The following is a 24,062-nucleotide window of genomic DNA, read 5'->3' as shown; positions in this document are numbered from 1 at the left end:
ATTAATCATCTGGTTAGCTTAAATTGGCCACCAACAGCTGCTTCTAAAACTGTATCAAGCTAAGACATCCCAGCCCTTTTGGCTGTGTGAGACCCAGTCCACTTGCTTTGAAGGACAGGCATGTTTGTGTCATACACATGAAGCAGATAACCTCTACAAGGTTAGTGCTCCTCAGGGATCAGCGTGGGGAGGTACTCAAATACTGCTCACAATCCCAAGCTTCAGAGCAGCTAGAAGCCTCGGCTAAAATGATAAGCAGTGAAAGAGTCAGGAGCGGTGCCAGTTTCTTCCCAGTGGGGAGGCTGAGGTGGGCTACACAGAAAATTGTGGGGCTGCACCCCACATCACCACAAGGCCACACCCCCTGTTCCTCCTCAGGTAAGTTCTGGTCCCACCTCCTCCTTCCCCCTTGGGGCCCCGTTCCCCAGGCCAGGTCGGAGGCCGGAAGCCAGAGCCAGGCAGTGCAAAGCAGCTGATGCGCTGGCTGGTGCCATGGTTTGAGGGGCCATGCCACTCCCCCGTCTTCTCCTCTTGCTGTTGTTGCTTGGGGCCCCAGGGTTGCAGCTCTTCCTCAGCTCCCCACCACCCTTCGACTGCTCGCAGCCGACCTGGCTCCAGGGCTGGCAGAGCCCTCAGAGAGCAGCAACCATGGTGGCAGGGTCCAGGAGCATGGGATGGAGTGGGTCAGTCCAGGCCGCTGTGGGGAACCGTGGATCCTCCACCTGCCCTGAGTGGCGTGCCCCGGCAGATGGGGACACAGGCCAGGGGCTGCTCTCAGGCCTCCCGGCCTCCTGTCTGGGCTTACTTCTGCACTGCTTCTGGTGACGGCACTACCTTCAGAGCTGGGTGGCCAGAGAGTGGTGGCTGCTGGCCGGGCACCCAGCTCTGAAGGCAGCACTGCTGCCAGCAGCAGCTGAGAAGTAGCTGCATAACATTTAACCTTTGCCCTGGGAGGGGTGGCTGTAGGAGGCTAAGACAAATTTTGGGGTGGCTATAGCCCTTGCAAGCCTCCCCTCCCCCCAGTGCCACCTCTGGAAAGAGCTAACATGATTGACTTTGGACTGTCATCATTATGTTTCAGAGTTAACACTCCACTAAGATGAAAGGGGGTTGTTCACAGCACTCTAAGGACCAAATGCTAAAGCCCAAATAAATGGGCTTTGCTAGGAGGCATCAGATGGGTTAGGGGAAAATAATTCCCTCTCAGTCCAGCAGCTTGGTTCAGAATAGTTGCAGAGCTGCTATCCATCAGCTTTAGCAGCATCTGGGATCTCTGCCATCTTCGTGAGGAAAATGATGAGGTGGAGAATTAAGGATTGTGGAGTCAAGTAACAAAGGATCTGCTTGCAACTCTTCTTCCTTTGCCTTGCTAGAAAATTTAACTTGGGATCTGAAAACTACGCTGTGTTCTTTTTGCCTCTTGCATCATTATCAGTGACAGAGATTCTGCAGTCAGAATGTAGGTAACTCTTTTGATGATGATATATGAGGCAGAACAGAATCCAGCTTACTCTTTCATCATGGCATTAGCTCTGCAGCACTAAAACAATACTACAGGTTATAAAACAACTCACCTAGCCCAGTGATGGGATTCAAGAGACACTCAATGTATTTTTGACCCTGGTGAAGGCTTCAGACTGAAACATGTAGGTGCTATTGATCCTACTGCTATAGCTAATCTCTTTAATTACTTTATGGAAAAAAGGATTTTAAATGTTAACCTCAGTGAACCACTGTCTTGGAAGTTTCAGTACTCATGCAGGTGCATTATTTAACAGTGACAGCTCTGCCTCATGATGAGCACAGAGTTCCTGATTGTGGCCTGTGGATGACTTTGCACGATAGCAAGGAAATCTTGTTTTTGTAAGTAAGCAAGATACACAGGAGGGGACCAATGATTTGAGAAACAATCTGATCAGAAAAGTGATTGTATTAAAATGGCGCATTAATAGGTCAAGATTTTAATATTCCTACCTTACGTACAGCATCTGCAAAAGCTGCAGTTGCTGTGGAGGCCAATCATTTTGAAGTTCTGTCTTTTGTCTGCGTAAAATCTTAACCATAACCTTCCATTAATGTAGTTTATTGCACCGAATAATAGAACCACTGATAGAATTTTCAATTCTATAGCTACACAGTCAATGCTGCTGCAATAGCTGTGTGGAATTGTGCAAGTTACTTGGTTTTTGAAAAGCAAAATTAGTCTTTGACTAGATAAACAAGCAGCGCTAACACCATTTAACATGGCACCTTTACTTGTTCATACAAGAGCTGCACATTTAGCATGCATCACAGGGATACACTTTCTCCTGGTGGATTTCGATCTCAGTCTAGAGAACAGAAAGCTGAATTTCGCTATACCCATTCTAAGTTGATCTGATTTTCAGCTGGTCATTATGGGGAGAAATTGTGTCAGGCAAACAGAGACAGGACAGTGCAAGTGACAGATTAGAGCTGCAGAACCCAAAGGGGAGATTTTACAAATTGGTATATAAAACTATTGTGAGGACAAGAGTCCAGCTGGGATGGATGAGGAAAGCTAGATTTTGCTCCCATTCACTTGGCTGGGAGCAAGATGGGCCTGAAGAAGGCAAATGAATCAAAACATTTTTTAAAAAAACTTCTTAAAATCTATTTCCCCAGCTGCAATTTCTTTGCTTTTGGGGTTTTCCCTCTTCTCCTTCAGGCACATTTAGCATTTTGCTGCTTCCACTGGAGGGAGAGAAGCTGAGGAGGCATCTTTGTAGCTAGCATACAGCTTGAAAAGAATGAGCACAAGAGCCAAGCAGAGCAGAGGGGTTAGCCGATCAGCACAGATAAAATGTGCATAATTGCTGGACAGTCCTTTAAAAATCATCATACAGTAATTATGCAAATCCCTAAACTCGGATTGACTAATAACAGCAATTAGCCAATCAGAGTGCCGGGATTCACATACTATAGTTATTGAGAACTATTGGCATGGTCATGTTGCAAATCAGACATCCAGAACCTACCCGTGTTGGGGGGACTGCCTTACTGAGAAAATGCTGTACAGTTAGGGGGCAGTAACTATACAGCAGCCCTTAGACTGGCTGAGAGAATTCCATGTCACTAAAGTGCTATCATAATGACCAGTTTTGCAGCATCATTGGGCTTTGGACATAACAAAAGTATTAACCTGGAGTGACAGCCGCAGTTTTTCAAAACTCTCTTCCAATTCTTTCTTTTCCAGTTCGTGGGCAGACATCAGTTCTAGGGAAAATCCACAAACATTACATTGCTAAATGGCTCTAAGAAACAGTATAAATCATGGACAGCGAGTACATTTATCTTCCCTATCATGAACCAAACTTTATTAGGAAGGCAGCTCTAGTGGACTGAGCAGGGCCTAGGAGCCAGGCAATAACTCACTTCATGGCCATGGGCAAATCACAAAAGCCTAAATTTTCAAAAGCATCCACTGATTTTGCGTGCCTCCATTTCTGAGGGCCTTGTAATCAGAGGTACTGAGAACACACAGCTCTCACTGAGTCTGACTGGAATGGTGGGCGCTCAGACCTCTGAAAACCAGGCCCTTAATATTTCTAGGCATGCATCAAAAACTGAGGTACACTGAATGAATGGACAATATTAAGTTTGGGCCTTAAATCTCTTGTATGTGTCCAGGTCCCCATCTGCAAAAATGTGTGTAAGAATATTTACCTAGGATTCTTCACAGAAATACTGGGAGGGTTAATTAATTAATGAGCACGTTGTACTTTGAAGATCATAAAGTACTATATAAGTATTATATGATTCTTTTTATAATTATTGGAATAAGTCACCCACCTATGATTTAATAATCAGAAGTAGATTAAAGTTTAAGAACTAAACCAATTGTAGCAAACTGTGATTGAATAAATAAAATCAGCTCTCTCCAATCAGCCTTGTTCATGAATGCTTGGAGTACATTACAATTTAACTGGTGCAATGCCATTTTCATCCACAAGAGGGTACTTGAAACCTGTGCTATGAGAAGAACCCACAAAAATTCTGACAGCACATGCCTCAACAGTAACACTGGAGTTCCATCACTGAAAAATGAAGTAGTTGAGTAGTTAAAAATATCCTCAGTCAGGGAAGAGTTTTGTTTTCAAAAGGAATAATAATTTTAAAAGATATCAAACTATTTTCTGTCTATAGGATGAGGAAACAGGTTGCAGAGTTCAACTAACATAGAGTAGATGGTTCTGAATTGTGTTTCTAAAAGGCTGAGCACAAACCTAAGCAATATTACTTAATTCAGGAATGTAATAGAAAAATCTAGTACAGTGGTACAGGGTGCACTAGGCCAAGACATCCCTTGCTAGAGGCTTCGGCGTCCTGCCACACCCATCCCAGGAAAGGAGCAGTAGAGGACTCCTCCAAGCAGCCTAGAGTGGCTGCAGGGGAAACAGCCAATCAGAAAGGCTGCAGGAGGGCCATATAAAAGAAGCTCCAGAGACAGTTCCTTGCTGGAGCTAGAGCAGTGGCTCTCAGCCGTTCCAGGCGACTACCCCTTTCAAGAGTCTGATTTGTCTTGCGTACCCCCAAGTTTCACCTCTCTTAAAAACTACTTGCTTACAAAATCAGACAAAAATACAAAAGTGTCACAGCACACTATCACTGAAAAATTGCTTACTTTCTCATTTTTACCATATAATTTGACTCTGTGTCTGTCACAGAGAGGTCATGGAAGTCATGGAATCCATGACTTTGCATGATCTCTGTGACTTCTTCAGGGGCCAGTGTGGCCCCAGGGCCACCTAAGCAGCTGGCTTTGGGGCCAGTTGCTCAGGTGGCCCACAGGACAGCCACATCAGCTGCTGCTGGAGCAGCCCCGGGAACAGCCATATCAGCTGCTGCTACTGTGGCCCCCGGCAGCAGTCCTGGAGCAGCCATGGTCCACTGGCCACAGCAGCGGTCCCCGGGCAGCTGGACAGAGCAGCCATGGTCCGTGGCCCCCAGCAGCAGTCCCTGGCTGGCCATCTGGAGCAGCTGCAGTCCACGGTCCCGGACAGCTGGTGTCACAGGCCCTGGGTGCCCCCCCTTTCCCCAGCAGAAGCCCTCCCGGCTCCCCCCTAGCAGTGGCCCCCATGGATGTCCCCCAGCAGCACCCCCCCCCAAGATTTAATCACAGGTACTTTTAGTATAAGTCATGGACAGGTGACAGGCCATGAATTTTTGCTTATTGCCCGTGACCTGTCCCTGACTTTTACTAAAAATACCCATGACTAAATCATAGTCTTACATAGAATTATTTTCTTACATAGAATTATCAAATAAATCAATTGAAATATAAATATTGTATGTATATCTCAGTGTACAGTATATAGAGCAGTATAAACAACTCATTGTCCGTACGAAATTTTAGTTTGTACTGACTTCGCTAGTGCTTTTTATGTAGCCTGCTGTAACACAGGCAAATATCTAGATGAACTGATGTACCCTCTGGAAGATGTCTGCATGCTCCCCAGGGGTATGCGAACCCTGGCTGAGAACCAGGGAGATACAGAAGTGCAGATGTTGTTCCTGGCTGGTCAGAGGGAACTGCAATACCATAGACAGCTCAGTGCTTGCAGGGACCAGGGGAGCGAGGAAAAGCTCCTGCCTGGCTGCTGGGCCTGAAATTAGATGAGTCCTGAGGTAAGGATGAAGCTTTGGTGAAGGCTGGGGTTGTGGGGAAGTGGCCCAGGGAACTGAAAGCAGTGTAATTAAAGAGACATGATGGCATGTGTATGCTATTCTTATGATCCCTGGGCTGGGACCCGGAGTAGTGGGTGGACCAGACGTCCCCCACCCATAGCTACTGTGGAACTGGCCTACAATCGGACAGCAATAAACCCCCAGAAGGGGAACTGAACTACTTAGTGGCCCAGCTGGGGAGCTAGGAACCAGAATAGACTATGAGGGCGAAACTATTGCCTCCAGGCAGGAAGCCCTGGGGGTATGGCCTGATACTAGGGCCAGGACTATTTAAAGACAGCAGACACACCCAATCAGAAGGGGTGCTTGAGAGAGGTGGGGTGCCATGCCGTTACATAGTTATTTAAATATTAGGCATCCGGTGTTTGTTTGTGTGTGTGTAAGAGAGAGTGGTACCCACTGCATATCAATCCACACAAGAAAATTGATGTGTTTTGTGTTTTATTCTGAAGTGCCTGTGTTCTGATTGTCTGATCAGATCACATGGACACACAACAATAAGGCAAAGGATTGAGGGTAAAATTTTCATAAGTGTCTAAGTGACTAAGAAGCATATGTCTATTTTCCAAAGAGATTTAGGTCCAGATTTTAAAAGGTATTTAGGTGTTGCTCTGCTCAGCACTGCAAGGCCTAAGTTATTTTGGAGCTTAAATCTCATTTTCAAAAGTGAAAGTCAAGGGGACTTAAGTTCCTAAATGCCTCAGTCACTTTTGAAAATGAGACTTTGGTTCCTAAGTCTCAAGGTATTACAGTGCTGATCGGAGCAACATCTACATATCTTTAAAATGCAAGTCTCGGAAACCTAATTCCTATTGACTTTCAATGAAGGTTAGGCTTCAAAGTATCTATATCTCTCCTGACAATGGGATGTAGGCTTCTAAGACAATGAACATTTTTGAAAATTTTACCCTAAGTTCTGGATCTCCATTACCTGGGAATATCACCAATACAGACAGAATTCAGCTCTCAGTTGCAACTATGCAGCTCCCTGTGACTTCAAAGGGAGTCATGCATTTGAATCTCATTTGGCATAATGCAGACTTCTCATACTGTGAGATCCTGAGTGGTGCAGAGAGCCGCCAAGTGAAGCTATGGGAAGTTGAGTGCTCAGCACCTGGTGGGATCAGGCCTGAAGTTGTTCACAGTTTGCTGATCACAGCATGACAGTTCCTTCCAATCTGAATGAAGGATTCCTCCCATGCAGTATTTCGGTCTGAAATGCACTGGAGCACTAACCGCTTCCTTTTTTAGCTCCCTTTATAGGTGTTTAATGCTACTCACTGGTGGGCTTATATACAACACCATTAGCACCAGGGTCTTCATTTTAAATCATATCACGGCTGCACTCTCCAACGCAGCCGTTTAATTTCTTTTGTCTCCACGGTTAATGCTCACCATCCTTCACAGCCTAAGACTATTGGCTAAAACTAACATTTCATTTCACGAAGGGCCTGACTGTGCATGGTCCCCAGTACCTCTCAATTCTCACTAACCCCCAGAGAGCGGAGGGCAGGTGTCACCTTGCAGGGTCCAGCTTGACATTAGCAGTGACATGTCTAGTTTAAGGCTGTAACCATGCTGCCATAAAAACAACTGTCCTTTCATTATTCAGGGGTCAAAATCATTTGCACATACTGTAGGTATCTATTATACGCCACATCAATCAGTATAAATTCCCTAGAACTGGCCAGTAATGTAGGCTTATGATATTATTCTCATCAAAGCCCCTGGTGTAACAGAAAAGCTGGCACGCAGTTTTACAAAACGAAGGGCAGGAATTGGTGACTACACTGGGCTGGATTCTATGTGCCTGCCGGGAGCCTCTCTGCAGTGACAATGTGTGCGTAAGGTCTTGCATTTCAATAGTGGCTGACCAGGAAGGGGAAGGTGTTGGGGAGCAGCCATTCTACAACGCTGGCGCCCATAGCAATAGCCCTTAACTTACACCTGGCAAAATCAAACCTCTGCCCATTGCAGCACTGACTCTAAAGTGCAGAGTTATTCCCTGCCCTGTATTTATGAGTGAGTTCAGTCTAATTTTAAATGTGTACAACAATGATGTTTCCATTAAGAGTGACTGGAGTCCTCATGTGTTCTGGAGTGGATGTCGGGGTATACTAAGCAATCAAAAGGCATGGGTTCTGCCTTTTCTAGTCAACCCCATCTTAAGCATTATGCATGTACTGAGGTGCTTTTCTGCTCTCGTCCTTGGCAGCAAAGACAGCCGATGAAGGTTTATAGGGTTTCATTGTGGAATATTGTTTCCTCCCTTTATCACCTCCCTACAGTGCAACTACATAGAGAGAATTCAGTCCAAAGTTAGAGGGCCAGGGTTATCGGTCAACTGTGATTTTGTCATCTGATGGGGATTAAGGAGCTTCAAGCCTATCTCACAGCACTCCCAACTTTAGGACTAGGATGGTTCCGTATGTATAAATGTCTCAGGATTACCTTGAACTTTGTTGCCATGCTCATCCTGGAGTACTGCAATGGCAACTGTATGATTGTTTTCTATCTCTAACATTGCAGCTTCGTGAGTGGCTGAAATATCTTCCACCTGTTCAAAAGACAACAAAATGAAGTTATGGACAGAAAAATATTAGTGCTATGAAGCACCAACAGGAGGAACTATCAGAAAACACCAGGGACGTGGAAAATTACAGATGACATGGATTGAGTGCAACAGTTCTTACGTTATCGAGTGTAATGATTAATTGCAGAAAGTGTGTTATGACTCCCCGAGTGACGGCATGTGGCCACTGCAGCCTGCTTTGCTGCTCTTGCAACTTAATGGTAACAATAGTGGTAATTTAAAAAAAAAAACCACAGGCTGAAAACCTTTCATTTGTCAAGGCCATTTATGTGTTCGGAAACCTCAGCAGCCCATAAACTGAAATGTTATTAACAAACCAGACTCTCCCATATGATCTGATAAACAGATCCAATTCCAAGATATCCTGGGTTTATTGCCCTTCATAGTATTCTACTACAATTATTTTTATTTTAAGACCTTGAATTAACCTCAATGGAAGATGCCAAAAAGATTTAGCATTTATTTATAGAAAAACAGCGAAAATAATAGCTAACTGCAAATATAATTTGTTAATTGAACAATAATTATTTAGAGAATCATCATTACAAACTCCTATTCCCAGCTAAAATGCTCATATGCTTATTAATCCAATCCCAGTAAATCACTGATACACTCTGTTAATATAAGCACACGCATTTTCAACTTGGTGCAAAAATAAATGATTGAGATGCCCCTGAAATCAGAAAGTTTCCCTTCTTCTTCTCTTACTGATCACTGAAAGCTTTCCTGTTATTTCAGTCAGATGCAAACAACGACAAAAGCTACATGATAATATATAGACCAGCAAACCTTTCCACTGCCTACATTCAGATAACACAACTGCTGGTTTTGTGTAAGGCGTGACAATGGATCGTTCCTTCACATCTTTTATTATAGGGCCTGTGGATAAGATATAGCCAGATTCCAAATTTTTCTTGTTATGTCCATGAGACCCAGGAGTGAGAATATAGAATTACTTGACGGCAACATTAGGCCAATCCAGTGGCTAAATAGGCAAGGAGGTGAATATATTAAGAAGTGGTTCAACAAAGTGCACTTTATTCTTCAGCTCCCATTGGTGGATCACACAGTGGTTTATTTTTGACATGATAATGACAATAAAGAATAAATATATATAAATAAGACTAATGGGAGTTTTGTCTGAATAAATCACATAGGATTAAAACCTCTTAATTTAGCTGAGATTCATTCTTAGCACCAGAGATGGGCATCAAGTCAAATATAATGGAATTGTGTCATGTAGCTGTTATCAAAACACAATGCTCATAAAAAAATCACGTAAAACAGCCTCAGCCTTTTGAATATTCATTCATACTTGTCCGGTGACAAATAGTCACCCTCTCATTCTGATTAACTATCGCAAAGATTCTACAACTACATTGTTTCTTGTGACAGCGCTGATCAGACAATTAATCTACCACATAAGTCACTGGAATCATTTCAATCTCTTTTACAGGTGGCTTTCCCCTCCACTTTATATTTTGAGTACAGTTAGTGTTCTTGAAAGGTGCCAGGTTGGCACCCCTGGAGACTGATGCACCTGGCATCTCTATGGAACAGACACATCACAGGCTGTGACAAGATAAACTTCTCCAAATCGTTCCAACCTGGAGCTGGAGGAACTGCCTCTTTGTTTGGTCTCCATGCTTGCTCAAACCTTAGTCTATAATGGTGCCATGTAGTATCAGTTGCGGTGGTGGTTTCTGTTGATTTGGACAACTCTCCTAATAGAAATGGACTAGAACCATCAACTCACGTCGGAGCAGGCCAATGCAAAAACATCAGATGGGAATGAGTCCTTGCCACTATTGACCCAATGACCTAATGCTGAAAAGATCTGTATCCCATTTCCAATTTCCTGGGCCCTCCAGGCTCCTTCAGAGTAATTTTCTGATTGCCATATATAAAGGACTATATAAGTCACTTGCTCTTCTGGGCTTTGTGAGTTATAATGATCACATTCCCTAATCAAACATATTCTCTTGTGTTGTTTTGTAATGTGGTATACCAATTGTATTTTTTAGAGTGAAACAGCTGTTCACTGTGAAGTTGCTTCATGCACACAGCTGTTTTATTTACACAATGTTAGATTAGAGAACAAAGACAGAGCCACAGAACTAGTGTAGATAAGAATAAAAGTTTTACTACATTTAATCATTCAAAATATCTAAGTTAGCTCAGCCATTAGCTGCCACATTTCTATTTAAATTAGATAAATTTACATTTAGAATGAAAAATATAACTTTAGTTTGGAATTTGAAATTATACAAACTTGTCTTAATGATAACAAGAAGAGACGGTGCTATAGTTAAGAATTATTCAGAAAACAAAGTGGGATTTAGTTGCTGAGATGAGCTCTAAAGTGTGAGTGAGTAGAGGGCTGGGTGGCTTAGTGAGCTGGTAACAGGGGCAGCTCTACCAATTTTGCTGCCCCAAGCAGTCGCCACCGAATTGCCGCTGCGCGCGGCAGAGCTGCTGCTGAATTGCCGCCGCGGGACACGGACTGCTGCCCCATTCTCAATGCCACCCCAAGCACCTGCTTGGAAAGCTGGTGCCTGGAGCAGGCCCTGGCTGGTAATGTGTATGAATACCATCAACCCCTTCCCCTAGTATGTATATTCTCTTTGTTTGTATGTCAGCCTATCAACACTTCTGAAGCACTGCCAGAATTCTTTACCTTGTGCTTGCTTAAATCTTTTTTCATGCCTTACTTGCTTTCTGTATGAACAACACTCCATTGGAATGACGATGCTAAATCCCTAATCTTTTGAGATCTAGGAAACAGGAGCAGAGTTCCTCTCACCACCAGCTTCACCGGCAGGTTCCCGCTCAATAAAGCCAAAAAGCTAGTTTTCAAAAATTTCTCCACGGATTTGCACAGCCTACACTTCTGACTCCATACCCATTTTCCTTCTGGCTCCCGTTGCTCTCCCACTGTGGCCTCCTCTGCCCCTTTTCATAGTAGGTCGATTCTTTCGCACATGGCATCAGATCTCCTGGGTTCTAATCTCAGGTCTACCACTGACTCACTCATTAATCTTGACAAAGTCACCTAACCTCGTTTTTCCATCTGTAACAACTACCTCCCAAAGGAGTTATAAGCCGTAAGAACGTAAGAATGGTCATGTGGGGCCAGATCAGTGGTTCAGAAGACCTGTCTTCTGACAGCTGCCAATGCCAGATGCTTCAGAGGGATTGAACAGAAGATGGCAACTGTCGAGTGATCCATCCCCTGTCATCCAGTCCCAGCTTCTAGCTGTCAGAGGCTTAGGGACACCCAGTCCACTGGGTCGCAACCTTGACCACGGTGACCATATTTCCTATGCTGAATACAGGACATCTGGTAAAATTACTTGTATGCAAGAGAGTTCAATGGCAATCAGCCAGAACTATGCAGTACAAATGTTCAAATTAACATCAAGTTGATTGAGCCCCTGTTAAAAGAAATACTGCGTACTTGGATTCTTTTTATTTACCTTCTTATCTTTAAGGCTTTATGGTTCACACGGAGAGAGGTGACACACACACAATCCCATACACCTCTCTTACACGGGTTGTGGGGGTGACCCACCGACCTGACCCTTCCTGACCCTCCCTGCCTGTGCCCTCTGCCCTCCATGCTTGGCTGGGCCTCTGAGATGGACCCGCCTCTCCTAGTACCGGGTGCCGCATCTTCCCGAGGGAACACGTGTGGGGCATGCCAGGTCACATGCTCCCAATCCCCAGATTTCAGCCAGGGTTCAAACCAGAATGTGGACTGTAGCAGCCTTTCAGCACTGTGTGGGAGGGAAGGGACAGGAGCTGCTTCCAGCCGTGGGGGGAGGGGAGAGGTGGTTTGATCTGGCCCATGTCTTTGCAGAGCTCATCTCTTTCGCTCCCCACCCACTGCAGCTACCCTGTGGCTGGAAACAGCTTGTCCATTCCTGCCCATACAGTGTGGAAAGGCAGCTAACACCTCCAGCTTGCAGCTGGCCACCGACATAACCCAGCCGCCTCCTGTCCCTTGGCTACAGCATGGGCAGGAAGGGGTTAAGCCCTAGCATTGTGCACCAGGGCCTAGGGAACCAGACTGCAGGGGCTTCAGCGAACTGGGCCAGACAGGTGGCTCAGCAGGGGAGGGTGCCTGGAGGACGGAGCAGCCCCACACTCCTGGCGGGGAGGAGGCACAGGTGAAGAAGCCCTAGGGTAGTGCCCTGCTACCGAAGCCCTAGGATAGTGGCGGCGGGGCTCCAGAGGGAATTTAAAGGGCAGGGGTGGTAACGGCGGCTGGAGCCCCAGGGCCCTTTAAATCCCCGATGGAGCCCAGCTGCCGCTACCCCAGGGCTTGGGCAGCAGTCTCCTCAGTGATTTAAAGGGCCTGGGCCTCCGCTGCGGTAGCGTCAGCCAGAGCCCTGGGCCCTTTAAATCGCCCCTGAGCCCCCAGCCGCCTCTGCAGCTGGTAGCTCGGGGGTGATTTAAAGGGCCCCGGGCTCCCAGCCGCCACTACCGCAGCTGGAGCCCCGGGTCCTTTAAATCAAGATGTAAAGGGCCCGGGGATTTAAGGCCCAGCCTCTTCCCAACTTTTTCTTTAAAGGGCCCCGGGGCTCCAGCCACCACTACCACCCCAGCTCTTTAAATCCCCTCCGCAGCCCTGCTGCCACTACCCTAGGGCTTTGGCAGCAGGGCTCCGGCGGGGATTTAAAGGGCCGGAGCGGTAGCGGCGGCTGGAGCTCCAGGGACCTTTAAATCCCTGCCAGAGCCCTGCCGCCGCTACCCCAGGACTTTAAATTGTCGTCTGGGAAAGCCGGTCCCGGTACGGTGCACCGGCTCTTGCCAATACACCGTACTTGGGCGTACAGGATTACTTTCACCTCTGGGACACTTGCAGGAAGACTTAAATATGAGACTGTCCCCTTAAAAACAGGATATCTTGGTATTCATCTCTCTTTGAAATGTACTGTGAATGGTGGAGGAACAAGCAAATTGCCTTATGTTAATTCGTATAGCTAAGTACCAGTGATGGACCTCCTTCAAAGTCATCCTAATTATCCTTTCCCCCTACCTGCAGGAACTCCAACTTGTCAAAAAGGACATGAAATTGTATAAAAGATCCTTGGGTCCCGATCCTGTTCATCTCAGAGCTGCTTAGGCTTCATCAGGGAAAATTTGAGTCGCAAGACTGAGGTCCCAGTTACGCTGGTACACCCTGAATATGATACTTGAACATTGGACTATAACCTATGGACATTTCTGAAAGAACTCTTTGCAACTACAAAGCTCACCATCTCTGCTATGAATCTGCACCTCAATGAACTGAACTCATGTTTGCATATATATTGATCTTTTAACCATGCTCTCTCTCTTTTGTTTTTTAATAAAGTTTAGTTTAGGTAAGAAGAATTGGCTGTAAGCGTGATTTTGGGTAAGATCTGGAATATTCATTAACCTGGGAGGTAACGTGTCTGATCCTTTGGGATTGGTAGAACCTTTTCTTTTATATGATGAAATAAGGTTTTCAGAAATCATCATATTTGACATGGGTACCTGGATGGAGGCCTGAGGCTGGATCACTTTAAGGGAACTGTGTTGTTGGGACTTCTGAGTAACCAGTAAGGCAAAAAAGAAGTTGTTTTATGCTGGCTTGGTAAATCTAAGTATTGGAATATCCACCACATTTTTGGGGATTGTCTGCCCCATTCTTTGCAGTTCACCCTAATTGTGTGACCACAGCTGGCCCTCACTGGGACCCCAGTCACATATGTGTACCTAGCAAAAACTGCATGCAGGCTAGCCTACCCAAGCTAGCTTGAATCCACCTATTGCGGGTAACAACAGCAGTGAAGACAGCGTAGTGTGGGCTTCAGTGTGGATAATATGAGCCTGGCATAGACCCTGGGTACATACTCAGCTCGCTAGCCCACTCTGAAGCCCATGCTGAGCTGTCTTCAGCACTATTCTTACCCATGCTAGCTTCATTCAAGCTATCTGGGGTAAGCTAGACCAAGTACAGCTTTTGCTGTGTACACATACACAGTGTCAACCCCGCTTCCCACCCCCGCGGTGGTACTGGCCCATGTTCACACTTCCAGGAGAAAGCCCACAGGCAGACAAAATCTAGAGCAGGCCAGAGGACAACAATTCTGTTTCACGACAACTTTCGAGGTTTCAAAGTTTGTTTTCATTCCACTTTGGAATGAAACCAAAACCTTTCCAATGTTTTTGGGCATGAGTCAAAACGCCCATTTTCAGACTAAAGAGGTCAGGTTCTGGACTGGGGTCTCTCTCTCCCTGGTCAGAAATGACCAGAGATCCATGGGCCTCAAAAAACTTCCAGTCAAGAACTTAAGTCAAAATCAAGAAATCTCTAGGGAATTTTTCAACCTGGACAAAACATGGTACTTCAATGAATATATATTTTCTGGAACATGTTTTGACCAACTCTACTAAAATGCCAGCAAACCCCACCAGTAGTTTGACACTCCTTTACTTCCTGGAGGATCATACCCTTTTGTGGGAAGGTTTGGGGGTGGAAGAGAGGGTAGGGGCTGAGGTCTACAAACCCAGTGGACGCCTAAGATGAATGAGGACAGCAAAAGTGGACCTCATGGATTCCAGAGGGTCTCAACTCCCACTCGGGCAGCACTACTCCTGTAAGCTAACCCCCACCATCCCTGCATCCTACCCTGACAGAAGACACATGCGAGGGAGTTCAAGCTAGTCCAAGAAGCAGTAACTCTAGGCATCTTTTCCATTGAAAATCCTTCTGTTAAGAGAGCAGCTGCCCTCTATACTGCCATCTCCTCCCACCTCTGAGTCCCGACCAAAACACACAGGTGGTGGGGAGAGAGAGAGCCCTGCTGTGTTTGGGGATGGGGGAGCACACAGTGGAGCATGAATGGGGGAAAAACACATTGGAAAGCGCCACAGGGAGCCCTTTACAGGGCTCCTAGAACATAAAAAGGGGAGTGGGAAAGGAAAGCTTGTATAGTCAATGGCAATCTTTCTTCAGAGAGCACCAGATAGACCAGTCAGAACCCACAGTACTAGAAGAATGAGGGGAATAGATAAGACATTAGAAGGGTTAAACTGAAGAAGTGAGGCTAAATGATAATGCTATTTTCAGAACAGCAGAGCTAGAGGCTTTGAGTATCTTTAGCAATCGTGGGAGGGAAAAGGTCCAGAGCAGGGAGCAAAGAGGAGTGTCTGGCAAAGAGAGAGACAGACAGACTTACTTCCATTACTTCAGATGGCACTAGTGTGGAGGATTAAACCATAACAGACTGAGAAATGAGCAAGATAAAGATGCTAATAGTCCAATCCCAGAACAACCTGTCTGACCTGAGTAAGAGCAAAGCACCATCCTGCCCAATATCTCTAAAAGCTGCCCAAGAAATAAATAGAAACACAGCACTGCAAAGAAAACAAAGAACAAAAAACAAAAAAAAACCCCAAAGCTTAAATCCTCAGCAACTGAAAACCTCCCCTATGAGTTCTTGAACAATTAGTAATGTCTGATAGTATATAGACTTCACAACAAGACATCTTTAACCAACAAAAATGACTCAACATAAAGGGGTAAAAACAACAAGAAGTACGTTTCAGTATAGATAGTAAAAGATTAAGAACGAAGATAAGGAAACTCTCTAGCTTAAAACACAAAGACCCTTTGACTCAAACTTTCACAACACTTCCCACCACATACTAGGAAATCAATGCTCAGACAGAAGCATTGGGTAAAACAAGCACAGTTGGGAAGGATTTAAGATCAATAGCTACAAAAGGATTTAGCAATTCAGAATGGTCAAAACCCAGCAAGAGCACTCCCATCCCTGCCACAAAGGAATCAAACCTTACATAGTAGACTGAAGGAAAACATCCTTGATAAAGACATTAACTAGAATCTGCCATAAGAGATTATTCGTTCATCGGCTGTGAGGAAAAAAACCCAACAACATGTGAACAGACACCTTCAGGCTAGAAATGGAGGAGCATGGATATTCTCTATGTACATTCCCAGACAAAAAGCCTCCTTTTGCCAACAACTCCCTTTTCAGCATGAAGCTACATTGGAGAGTTTGTGGCTATGCAAAAAGAAAAGGAGTACTTGTGGCACCTTAGAGACTAACCAATTTATTTGAGCATGAGCTTTCGTGCAGTTATGCAGTTATCCTGGCTAGAGCTCGTCAGGATTCAGAGCAGGATCTTATGTCACCCATGTCCCATGGGCATGTCCTAGCCACTGGGCTATAGGCTATTTTAGGATGTCTCTCTTTCTGTCTTTCTCCCTAATTTTGGAAGGTCTCATTTTCAACCTGATGCTTTGAAATCTTGACAATTTTCGCAGGACGGGAAGACTGTTTCCTGCCCAATTTTAATCCTGGCAACTCTAGTGCTAGCCCCTCTGGTTGTGAGTCCTAGATACACGTTTTCCACCATTTTCCTTCTCTGGATACCATCCAGACGATAAGACAGTAGATAGCAACATAACGTGGTGCAGCACCCCATCTCTTCCAGGCCAACATTCTAAGCCTCCATAAGGAACCATTTGATAAAAATAAAATCAACATCTCCCCACTTTGTACTTGTACTGTCTTCCCAGGATCTCAAAGTGTTTTACAACACACTTGGTACAGAATGTGAATAATATCCTACCCATTTCACAGACAGATGAACTCAGAGACATTGTGTCTCCTTCTCCATATCTTGCACCATATGTAGTCATTTACCGTTGTGCAAAGTTAGAGTCATTTTGACTGATTAGTGCTTTACATCCACTTCACACAATTGCAAATGACTACATACAAGGATCAGGGACAGAAAAGTTAGGTGTCTTGCCCAAGATCACTCAGTGTTTCAGAGGCAAAGCCAAGAATAGAAGAACCCTGGAATTCTGAGTCTCAGGCTTTTGATCCAAACACTAAACTATGAGGTACATATTAAAGAAGCCAAGTACTGTGAAATTTCAGCCAGGAGACCCTGCAGGCAACAGGACTAGGCTGTCTCTTAGGTTTCAGGGTTAGATTCCACCCAGATATGATGAAGATACAGAAATTAAAATGAGAAGAGCCTTCCACGAATAGCATTTGGTAGGGCAGGTCTACAGTACTGCGTAAGTCCATCTAACTTACGTTGTTCAGGGGTGCAATAAACCTTCCTCCTTGAGAAACACAAGTTTTGCGCTGTCCATGCCAGCGCTGTCAGTGGGAGACGCTCTCCCGCCAACATAGCTTCTGTTTCTTGTTGAGGTGGCGTAATTATGCCGACAGGCGAGTGCTCTCTCACCGGCATAGTGTGTCTTCACCAGATGTGCTACAGTGGTGCAGCTGTGCCAATGTAGCGCTGTAGTGTCGATTTGCCTTTAGTCTTCGGGTAGAGTCTGTCAGGGCTGAAATCTTTTTAATCGTATCAATTGTTAATTGTGTGCAATATGAATAATTATTCAAAGTCAATGGAAGGAGTCATTTCCATAAACCACAGCAGAGCATCCTGCTAGCACATCCGATTCTACCACAGTCTACACACGAGTACAGTAATAGGCCCATATGTGAGTTAAAATGGCCCTTCAGTTAACTTATTAAAAAATGAGGCTAAAAATACTGTGTAATTCAATTTATTTAGGAAAGAAAGGCAGGAGAAATTTTGAGGCTCATAGTCAAAGTTATGTGCTCGGTTAGAGGCAATAATGTCAAATGGTTGAACAACAGAAGTCAGAAAACCTGGATTTTATCCTTTGTCGTTGACAAAACATGTGCCATTGGGTAAGTCACTTCACCGCTCTTGCCCCACTTTATCTGTAATTTGAAATATAACCGGGCAAGCTTCTGCTGCCCTTATTTGTGTTGGGAAGTATCTTACTTACATGTAGAGTCATTCAAATCAATGGGAGTAAGGTACTGCTCATTGTGAGTAAGGGTGGTGGACAGGGCCCAATATTTATATTTGGTACCACACAAGTGAGTTATTTGTAAAGCACTTTAGGATGTGTGAATGAAAGCCATTGTACAGTCAGAAGCATGTGCTTTTCTTTAGACTAGGAAGGGTAGGAAACCTGGATCTTCTATTAGTTATCAGCTTGTTACCAATGTCTTCGTACTGGAGAAGGTCACGACATTCAGCTGGCCAGTAACCTGCACTGTAATTGCATTGCTCTATCCCCCTAACATGAATAACTTATGGCTGACCTGTTCCTGGTGCTGACACTTGATCCTCACAAGTTGAAGACTATGTTCCTCTTGCAAGAGGTCCATTTCGCCCCTGTACTGTAACTGCAACCTCTCCTCAAGTGCACGCAGCTCTTCTTGCTGTTGCCAATGCAGCTTCCTCACCTCCTCCTCAAACCTTCTCTCCAGTTCCTCCTTCTCTTTTTGTAATTTCTCACATCTTGCTATGTTGAGGGCTGTGGAGAGAAGAAAGCACAATTGGTAAGGTCTGAGATAGTAATTTCTGTGGGGCAGGGACCATCTTTTTGGTCTGTATTTGTACTGTGCCTAGCACAGTGGAGTCCTGGTCCATGACTGGGGCTCTTGGACACCACCACAATACTATCTGTATTAAACAAATAATAACAACGTTGCAGTGGCTACAGAAATGATTACCACAGACACGCACACACAGACACTTCAACTCACAATACAGATTTAAAAAGGCATTATACGTTGCCTTAGGGAAGGCAATTCTATTGACGTCATAGGTGTTACCCTGGATCTAGAATATGAGTCTAGATTTCTGATGCCATACTTTTTATTTCTGTTTTCTGATTCTGATTTAATGCTTTGTCTAACAATAATTAATTGGAAAGAAGTGGATTTCCACTGCTCTCTGTTGAGACACAGTGAAAAATCATTCTATCTACATGAAAAACTGGAGCCTGGAAAGAAACTAAATAGCATAGTCCTGGTTCAGCAACAAATCACATATAAAAAGAAGACCTTGAAGAAATAAATGCCTACTTTTTAAAATTGTTTTTGTATTAAGTGGTTTGTGTGTTTCATGGACCTAAGGAATATAAATGTAAGAGTAACATTTAAGGCAACAAGCGATGGTGGGATTTACACTCTCATGATCCATCATTATTATTATTCCTCTGGGTTAAGGGACCATATCAGAACTGCTTAGGGTGACCAGATGTAAGGGACAAAATATTGGGACCATGGGGGAAACAAAAAAAAAAAAGCAGACGGAGTTGCCGAAGTAAAAAAAAAAAAACCACCGCTGGAGCGGCCAAAGCCGTTAAATGGCACCCCAACCATACATCAGTCGGGATGCGGGACAAAGAACTAAAAATTGGGACAGTGCCGATTTTATCGGGACGTCTGGTCACCCTAGAACTGGTGTAACTGGGTGCAACCCCAACAGAAGTGCCAGTGAAGTCAGTGAAGTTTAACCTGCTTCCACCAGGCCTGAATTTGGCTGTAGGAGCATACAGATATTGTTCCAAAACTCTGAGTACGTCAATGGTGTGGATGGTTCTTTGTTTTCTTCACCCATCTGCGCCAGAGAGTTTCAAAATCCATGTCTGGGTTCAAGCTGAGTGAAGTTGGAGAGAACCCACTGAGAGAGCAAGTTTGCTAACTTTTTTGAGATCTTTCAAGTAGGGGAAGACTGAAATCAACGGGAAATTTAAAGTGAGAAAAAATTAGTAAAGCAAGGAAACAGATGTGTTTTGAACTGTACTATGGCATTCCTCTGTCTGAGATCCTCCACCCATAGACATAGCTTGTTTGGAAGAAGAAGCAGCTTTCTGAGGAGACTGGCTGCACCAATTAGTTACCCCTCCTGTCTTCCCATTTCAAATTGCCCCCCCACCCCCATTTCAAATCTCGAGATTGCTGACCAGAATAATGGCATAAATTAGAATGGTGGATGCTGTTGCAACTCTCGGTGAACAAGGTTCATATCGTTTCATAAACACACTTGCTCTATAATTTCCATGTCACATTCACTCAGCTTACTTGCCAAAGCCAGTGGTTACTACTTTTATCACTGGTCATGCTCTCTTCTCCTTTTTGCTATGTCTTCAGTCTGAGCCCATTCTTCATGCAGAAGCTGCCATGGTAGCACTAGTTTGTCAAATAAGGTACATCTACACTGTGTACTACTTTCAGCGGCCTGCAGAGTACATACAGTACAAACATAGCTATAAACAGATTGTGCATCCGATGAAGTGAGCTGTAGCTCACAAAAGCTTATGCTCAAATAAATTGGTTAGTCTCTAAGGTGCCACTAGTACTCCTTTTCTTTTTGCGAATACAGACTAACACGGCTGCTACTCTGAAACCTGTTTAGTTTATATATTCTAGAAATCCCCTCATAATTCATGGAGTCATAGAAATGTAGGGCTGGACAGGACCTCGAGAAGTCATCAATCCAGCCCCTTGCAACTAGGCACAACCAAGTAAACCTAGACCATTCCTGACAAGTTTGTGTCTAACCTGCTCTTAAAGTCCTGCAATGATGAGGATTCCACAACCTCCCGTCATTCCTTCCTGCCGAAAAACCACGGAAAGGGGAAAATGATCCAGGGAAATATGTGTGTTTGTACTTCCTAAATTCCTGAGGCCTAGTCCTGCTGGTGGGATGGCAATTGCAGAGACGCCTGGAGGCATGGCCCTACCAGGTGTAATTCAGCTCCCAGTGAAGTCCCTGGGAATCTTTCTTGAAGCAGCTACACAGGTGATCTGCCCCTCTGCACTACTCTTCGGACTCTCCTCTTCCACAGCACCATGGCTGATCAGGAGCCAGGCTGCCATGCCTGCCACCCGCCTCTGAGCCCTGGAACCCCTTTTGAGGGGGCTGACAGCATGGAATGGAACTTGTGGAAGTTAATGATTTCAGGGTCGCTATTAACTTCCATAAGTATTTGCCAGCAGGTTTCCTGGAGGAATGATGTGATGCACAGCAGCTGATCACCCAGTGCCACTACCTTCACTCAGCCATGCCCCTATCAAAACCCAGGGCCCTGACCATTGGTTTTTGCACAGATGAGGTTTCACAGGACTGGAGGGAACAGTTGGATGCTGCTTCTCTGGGTGTGTATCCCACCATCTGATAGTTTTGAGAGCACTGAAATGGAGTTTCTGCCCTTCCCACGTCTTCTGCACCCTACAGAGGGAGGGAAAAACCAATAATTCTGCAAGATCAATATACGCAATGTATGAAGTCCTATTACTTGCCTTGTATGTGAAGTAGAAGATCAGCAATTTATATGGACATTAGATGAAGTTTCTTTCCTCTTGCGGTTTTGTGTTATAATTTTAAATGTTCTCTTATTATTTTGTTGCGTGACTATGCAGAGCTACATTTTGTATTAGCTTCCATTGCTGTGTGAAACTATCAAAGAGCCAAAGTACAATGAGATCAAGCTTCAAGCTCTGTATTCATTATAACTGAAACCTACTCAAGTTTTATATTGGAATTATAATGAAACCTGTCCTTCAGCAGTCTCTTTAATGAGATTGCTCAACACACAGGCCAAGGCTACGAAATGACACTTTTTGAACTAGAAGAAAGTAACTCTCAAACACAAACCATAAACCAACATGTTAAAAAAGGTAACAAAATCCTTCAGATACAAAGCAATTGTAGAGGTCTGAATAGAAAGCCCACTAATTTTGCTAATGGGGGATGGATCACTTGATGATTACCTGTTCTGTTCATTCTCTCTGGGCCACCTGCCATTGGCCACTGTCAGAGGACAAGATACTGGGCTTGATGGACCTTTGGTCTGACCCAGTACGGCTGTTCTTATAATAATGGATCTTGCTATCAGCTAGTGCAGAGGTGGGCAAACTGCGGCCCGCGGGCCACATCCAGCCCGCGGGACCATCCTGCCCGGCCCCTGAGCTCCCTCCCCCGCGGTACCCCGTCCCCCACAGCCTCAGTGCACCGCGCCGCCAGCTCTCTGACCTGTCGCTCCTGTCGGGCAGCATGAGTGGCATGGCTGCCTCCGGCCAGGCAGCAGGGCTGCGAGCTCCTGCTGCTCTGAGCAGCATGGTAAGGGGGCAGGGTGCGGGTGGGGGTTGGATGGGGTGGAGGTTTTGGGGGAGCAGTCAGGGGACAGGGAACTGGGGGGTTGGATTGGCATGGGAGTCCCAGGGATGCTGTCAGGGGGTGGGGGTGTGGATAGGGGTCGAGGCAATCAGGGGACATGGAGGACGGAGGGTTGGATAGGGGGTGGGGTCCCATGGGGGGCGATTGGGGTGGGGATCCTGGGAGGGGGCGGTGACGGGACAAGGAGTGGGGGGGGGTTGGATGGGTCGGGGTTCTGAAGGGGGCAGTCAGGGGGTGGAAAGTGGGAGGGGGCGGACAGGGAGCAGGGGCCAGGCTGTTTGGGGAGGTACAGCCTTCCCTACCCGGCCCTCCATACAGTTTCACAACGCTGATGTAGCCCTCGGTCCAAAAAGTTTGCCCACCCCTGAGCTAGTGAGTCACTGGTATTGTGACACTGAGCTTTTGCTTTTCTTAACATAGAGAAATTGCAACACAATGCAGTAGCAATGTGAAATAAATGCCTGAAACCCCAGAGCTTCACTGTCACGGTGACAGATGGCAAATTAAAAAATATAATGTTTCTCAGATGGAGCAAGTCAGTGGAGCTATAGTGATTTACACAAGCTGAGAACTTGACCTTTTAGATTAGATTCTCTACATGCCCACAGATATAGATTAGGTGAGATAGACAGAAAGATTAAATACAACAGGTAAAATGAGAATTTTAATTTAGGAGCTCCATTCTGCTCTTTAGAAGATCCACACCCCATAACTTCAAAATATTGTTGGATCTTTGTGTGCAGTAGGAGCAATAGAACTGAGATCATAATTATGCTCTTTGATTTTTCTGGATCTGTTCTTGAGCATATAGCATTATCAGATCAAAACCCCTTTTAAATAAGGTCCATATTTAATGCATGTGTGACCCTACATTTTTGCATTTTCCTTGTTGTCACATCTTGGCTTTTCAGGCAATGAAAAAGGATTCCTAGTTAACATTACGTGGAAATAATTTGGCCCAGCATTATTTGAAGTTCACCTGGGACAGATCTGATACTTATTATTTAAAAAGAACCATCTGTGATTTGGTTAGAGCTTGGGGCATATTATGAAGAGGAAAGTGCAGAGAACACAAGGAGTTCTCTTTCCCTCCCTTGTACCTCTCTGTAGGCTCCAGACACAATCCTACTGTCCAGACACAAAACTACTGGGGAATACAGGCATTGCTCTCTGCTACTGCCCCTGCAGGTGCTAACTAACCTAGGGAGGTAGCTCAGAGGGTAGGGTGGGGCCATCTCTCTTATCTCCTTTGCACTGGTTACCACAGCTTTCTGGGCATGGAGAGGAGCATTCATGTGGCATGCACTGAAGGGGTGGCAGAGCTGGTGCTGTATCATGTGCTCTCTGGGAGTCTTCAGGAAGAATTCTGTCTGAGAATTATTCCTGGGGGCTCCTCGTGCAGCCTGGGTCCTGGCATCAAACTCACAATGGGGCCCTACATATATTTAATGAAAAGAAGACAATAATAACCAGTAATTTATGGCCAGAATGGCCTTGCTTATGGGTTGGTCTGTTTGTTGGATCATATTAAAGAAGTTCTGTATTAAAATCACAAATGAGTTTGATTCCCCAGGGTATTACTAATTAAGAGGTCTCTTGGTTTTTGGTCTCTTATTTTTACTGTTTCTCTCCCTCTGTGTGAAACTTGCAAGCTGCTAATTGTGTTAGTACATCCTAAGACAGAGTCTGTTCTCAAAGCGATACTTTGTAACAACAGAAACAGCACCCAGAGACT

The 24,062-nt window shown here is 45.1% G+C and overlaps 1 protein-coding gene across 2 annotated transcripts in view; it reads right to left on the bottom strand.

The window, feature by feature from the left end:
• Window positions 1–24,062, bottom strand: part of MTUS2 (microtubule associated scaffold protein 2) — a 304,252-nt gene that overhangs the window by 17,598 nt on the left and 262,592 nt on the right. For both annotated transcript variants that reach the window (XM_084629404.1, XM_084629405.1), the window contains exons 8-10: window positions 18,460–18,674; window positions 8,158–8,263; window positions 3,161–3,234 (exon numbers count right to left, since the gene is read on the bottom strand). In XM_084629404.1, the coding sequence (XP_084485530.1) occupies window positions 3,161–3,234; window positions 8,158–8,263; window positions 18,460–18,674 (395 nt within the window). The remainder of the gene's footprint in view (window positions 1–3,160; window positions 3,235–8,157; window positions 8,264–18,459; window positions 18,675–24,062) is intronic.

This window comes from Lepidochelys olivacea (assembly GCF_965140295.1).
Source record: "Lepidochelys olivacea isolate rLepOli2 genome assembly, chromosome: 1".
NCBI lineage: Eukaryota > Metazoa > Chordata > Testudines > Cheloniidae > Lepidochelys > Lepidochelys olivacea.
This window is presented reverse-complemented; position numbering and strand designations above follow the sequence as displayed.